A 5,146-nucleotide genomic window follows, 5' to 3' on the forward strand; every position below is an offset into this window, starting at 1 on the left:
TGGTGCTTGAGCTTCTCATTGCAGTGGCTTCTCTTGTTGCAGAGCACTGGCTCTAGGCACTGGGGTCCCAGTAGTTGTGGCCCACAGGCTTAGCTGCTCCTCAGCATGTGGGATCTTCCCAAAGGAGGGATCGAACCCATGTCCTCTGAATTGGCAGGCAGATTCTTAACCACTGGACCACGAGGGAAGTCCCTTCTAGTGCTTTCTCAATCATGAGAGCCCTGCCGTCTCCTGGGCATCCAGTGCTTGGCAATTGAATGAATACTATTTGAAATCAAAGAGGTCATATTTCCCCAGGTGTCTTTTCAATATTTTGGTGGGAGAAAATGAGGACAGTGCTTTCTAAAAAGCTTTTTTATCATTTTCCCAGCCAGGTTCATATCCCTTAAAGCCATACTGCTAGGGAGGAAGCAGAAAAGGGTTATCTGCTGAAACCCTAGAGACAGGGCCTAGAGTCAGCAAGCAAAGCCTGAATCCCCATCTTTTCTTTCCTCAGTAGTTCCAGGGATAGAGAATGAGGGATAACAAGACAACAGACTTGTCTCATTAACACTGCATGGCAGCTAGGTAATTCAGGCCTGGGGAAAGTGATCCCGCTGCTGAGGAACTCAAGGTCAGAATGCAGTTAATGAGGCCAAATTAGATGTTAAAAGTCGGCACTGGGGAATTCCCTGATGGCCCAGTGGTTAAGAATCCGCCTTGCAGAGGATGAGGGTTCAATCCTTGGTTGGGGAGCTAAGATACCACATGCTGCAGAGCAAGTAAGTCCCCAGCGGCCACAACTACTGAGCCCACGAACCCTAGAGACGGGAGTGCCACTAGAACGTCCTCTCCCCGGCCAACAAAAGATCCTGCATGAGGAAACGGAAGACCCCACGTGTCACAACTAAGACCAGAAGCACACCCCCCCGCAAAAAAAAAAAAAATCTTGCAACTTAATCAACCCCCCTCCTGTAGAGACTGGAGGAGGGTATGTCACCAGAAATATCCAGGTGAGTGCTGGAACTGGGAATTGGGTGAAAAGAGCCTCGATTGCCGGCAAGCAATCTAATTTCAGAGCCCATTTGTTAAGTGATTGGACTCTGAATGCTTGCGGGTCTCTGATATAAGAAAAGTTACCAATAAAGTCCTTTATACGAAGGCAGTCGTTCTGTCCCACTCTCTTATTTTAGGCTCAAACCTGGGAAAGAAAGAGCAAAGAAGGTATTTTTTAATTATAATTCGTAGTGTTATTTTCGCATGTTGAGGTGCAGGAGTCATCTCCCGAGCCGGATCTGAACCGCGCTACTGTCTACTGACGGCTCTTCCCCTGCCTTCTATTCCTCGCTCCACAACGGCCGCTGCCTTCCAAGGGACCAGAGAGCCGTGGGGAGGCGGCGCCGAAATATTTTGTCCTCAGCGCGCCGCCGTAGCCCGCCGGTGGCCGCGTGACGCCTTTTTTCCGCCAAGGCGAGAGCGCCGCAGTGGGCGGACCCTTATGCTCCGCCCACCGTGCGTCGGTGCGTGAGTACGGCCCCCACGAGCTCCCGAGCGGTCGTGGGCTCACACCCGGCTTCTCTTCAGCCTTAACCTGTGCGCCGCCATCGCCGTCATGCTAGGCGCCGCTGTCCGCCGCTGCTCTGTAGCTGCAGCCGCAGTCGCCCGGGCCAGCCCTCGAGGCCTCCTGCACCCCACTCCGGCCCCCGGCCAAGCCGCCGGTAAGGCTCCCGCCTGCCGCTGTCCGCGCCCGCGTGTCCTTGCGGTGACCTGGGCCCCCGCCGCCATGCGATGGCAGGCTCTCCCAGAGGCCTAGCTCCTGCCTTGCGGGCCGGCGGCCGAACCTGGTGACCGCTTGCCGTTCTCGCCGCCGCCTCGAGTTGTGGAGGACTCGAGGTCGCGACCCCGGGGCCCCCCTCGGCGCGACTTCCTGGTGCGGGCACCGCGGACCGATCAAATGTGGACCTGCTGTGGGCGCCAAGGAGGGGGCGCAGCGCACCTCCCGTGCCCACCGGACCCCTTCGGTCCCCAGGCCGTGACCGTGCCCCGGCGCTGACCCTGCGGCCACCTGACTAGGAGTGGCCACCGCCGGCCTGCAGCGCTTCGGCGAAGGTGACATTGAGCTCAGGGTAGGGGCGGGGGTGATCCCTCCGGGGTCCCCGGCACCGCTGCCCCCAGCGTCTTCCGAGAACACGTTATACTTCCGTGTACGACAGTTATCAGACGTGTCTCGGTTAGCGTTTTGTCCGTCACTTAACCAGACCATTCTGGTATTTTTAGAGACTGCCGTGCCACTTTCTAATTCTTAAACTTTTACGATAGATCGACGTGTGTAGTTATTTCCTGAGACCTGGAAGAGGGACTGACTTGATAGATCTTTTAAGGCTCTTATTTCAGAAATTGGATATCACAGACCCAGAAATAGGGGGTTCTGCCTATATGGGGAAGCTTTATGTTTTTGCTTCCGGTTAAAAGCCTGATTGCGGAGTATAAGATGTTCTGCTGATTCCTGTCTCTTGTTCTGCCTTCCTGTTATGTCTGTTCCTGGAGACTTTGTGTCTAGCACTTTTAATTATTTTAACTGCACTTTGATTTCGGCCCATGATGGTAGTATATGCTACATTAAGAAATTTGGCCCCTAAGCATGCATATTTAAACGTATGAACTCAAACTCTTGCTAAGGTTAGACAAACTGATTTATCTCTAGCCGCCCTCTTAAGCATAATTGTCCCATAAACCTAAATATTTGCCACAAGGAGGCAGTCATGGTTACATTCATGTCAACTACTTTCTAGCTGTGTGACCTTGGACATGTTAGTTAAACCCTAAGACTCAGTTGCCTAAGTCTAAAATTGGGATACTATTTAATAGTTGTGAGGTTTAAATGAGATAATGTTAACTTTCAACACCTTTCCTGGCACAAATGCTTGAAACATATTTGCTTTATTTTTATAGTGCCTTTCATTTTTGCATATTATAGGTGAGGTTTATTATCATGAGACTGAAGAAATTTCATGCAATTAAAAGTCAGAAAGGTTTAAGAGTCTTGGATAGCCTCTGGAGAGGTTAACCTGGGGAGCTTCAAGTTTGCTGTAAATAAGTAGCAACCCAAACTTAATATTTTGTCCCACTTCAGCCTCCACCTGGTAACAGAATTGTTTTCCTATAACTACTGAATTAGATAATTAAATATTTTGAATAATTGCTAGAGTCTCCAGCCAACCCTTAAGAGTTACACAGTCCTCACCCCTATTCCTTACCCTGATAGGCTCTGAAAAGGTGGGAGGAGTTTCTGCTTTCTCTTTCTTGGTGGAGGGCTAAATTTAAGTAGCATTTTTAATTACCTTCCAGCCTTTTCTGCACCACTCCCACATTTATAGATTTCCAGCTTTTGGGCCCCTAAACCTTGTACTTCTGTATAGCTGTCTTTGAGCTTGTTTATGTACCCTTTACATTAGTCCGTTCTTTCCATTATGCCTTAGAATCACCACCACCAAAATGCCTGTTCTTTGAGCTTTGTCTGAGCTGTTTAGTTACTGAAGGGAATTATGAGCCACTTAATTTTTCTAAATATGTTTGCTTAAAAAAAAAACAAAAAAAACTTGCTTAACGGAATGCCAAAAAGCAGTGTTAGAAATAGATTTTTAGATTGTAGCCCTAGAAATGTCCCAGTTTTTTAACAGATGCTTCTCTTTTTCTACTCTGGAACCTTTATATAAAAACACCAAGTAACTGTTTTTCAAAATAGTTTACCATACAAGCCTCAAAACTAGGTGGAAATGCTGTACATAGGGGGTGGTGTGAGGGATATAATTTACCTAAAAATCAGAATGTTAAGCATGTCCATAACTAGAAGAATAGATTCTGCTTTACTTATGACTGGAATAAGGAATATAATGTAAACCATTGGGAAAGTGAGTTTTCCTCAACCTGGGATCTGTGTGTGTTCCCAGTGCTTGCTTGGTTTTCTAAATAGCTGTCTCATGCACTGTCTTTGTTTTTTAATACAATCAGTTTGTAATTTGGGACTCTCAGAAGGAAGGTGAACAAATCACTAAAGGTGATCCATTGATCTCCCTGACTAGGATTTGCATTTGTTGGTCATCTTTTTCACATTTAGAAAACAAAACCACAGTCATCTAGTTGAAATCCGTGCCCAGCAGTGAGCAAAAGAAATTCGTTATCATGAAACAATTTACTGGATGATTGGGAAGGTACACTTAATAGTTGCCTCTAGGGAGATAATTATATACTTCATTTTTCTTGAGTAAATACTTAGAAGTGGAATTACTGTGTTTGGTAGGTGTATATTTAACTTGATAAGGAACTGCTTAACAGTTTATACTTCAATTATATACTTGCACTTTTTTCAGTTAAGGATAACTTTAGTTTTTGAAAGATGGTTTACAAATTTTGGGTGATGGTGGGCTGAAAGGTTGTTTTTGATATTTTAAGCCTTTAAAAATAACTAGAAATTATACCAAGCTCTTAAAATTCATATAATAAGAGATGCAACTTGAAGAATGTTTTATTTTTAGGAATTATGATTTCTATAAATAGATCAATTAAGACACTTTTAGATAAGGATTAATTTAAAGCTATACTGAGTACATACCTACAAGGTTACTAAGCCCTAGGCAAAACGTTAACCTGGCTTTCATGTTTAATCATCATACTCTGCTAAGATAGGGAGAAGGCGATGGCACCCCACTCCAGTACTCTTGCCTGGAAAATCCCATGGACGGAGGAGCCTGGTAGGCTGCAGTCTATGGGGTTGCTGAGGGTCAGACACGACTGAGCGACTTCACTTTCACTTTTCACTTTCATGCATTGGAGAAGGAAATGGCAACCCACTCCAGTGTTCTTGCCTGGAGAATCCCAGGGACGGGGGAGACTGGTGGGCTGCCGTCTATGGGGTCGCACAGAGTCGGACACGACTGAAGCGACTTAGCAGCTGCTACGGTAGTGGTATCTGCATTTTACAGATAAGGAATATAAAACCTGAGTTAATTAACAAGAGAGTTAAGAGCCTAGAAGTATCTGACCACTAGGCTCTGCTGCCTCCTAAAACCCAAAGGTATTCCTTCTCCCACCTCCTGCCCCATTCAGAGGCTGCTGCTGCTGCTGCTAAGTCGCTTCAGTCGTGTCTGACTCTATGCGACCCCAGAGA

At 46.6% G+C, this 5,146-nt stretch overlaps 1 protein-coding gene across 1 annotated transcript in view; it reads left to right on the top strand.

Annotated features, from left to right (window-relative positions):
• The first annotated feature begins 1,432 nt into the window (after positions 1-1,432).
• LOC104990981 (cytochrome c oxidase subunit 5A, mitochondrial) overlaps positions 1,433-5,146 on the top strand; it is an 11,101-nt gene continuing 7,387 nt past the window's right edge. Inside the window, exon 1 of the mRNA XM_010843342.1 lies at positions 1,433-1,697. Within this exon, the coding sequence (XP_010841644.1) occupies positions 1,592-1,697 (106 nt within the window). The 5' untranslated portion in view covers positions 1,433-1,591. The remainder of the gene's footprint in view (positions 1,698-5,146) is intronic.

The sequence above is a fragment of the Bison bison genome, unplaced genomic scaffold, assembly GCF_000754665.1.
Source record: "Bison bison bison isolate TAMUID 2011002044 unplaced genomic scaffold, Bison_UMD1.0 scf7180017864181, whole genome shotgun sequence".
In the NCBI taxonomy this organism is placed as follows: domain Eukaryota; kingdom Metazoa; phylum Chordata; class Mammalia; order Artiodactyla; family Bovidae; genus Bison; species Bison bison.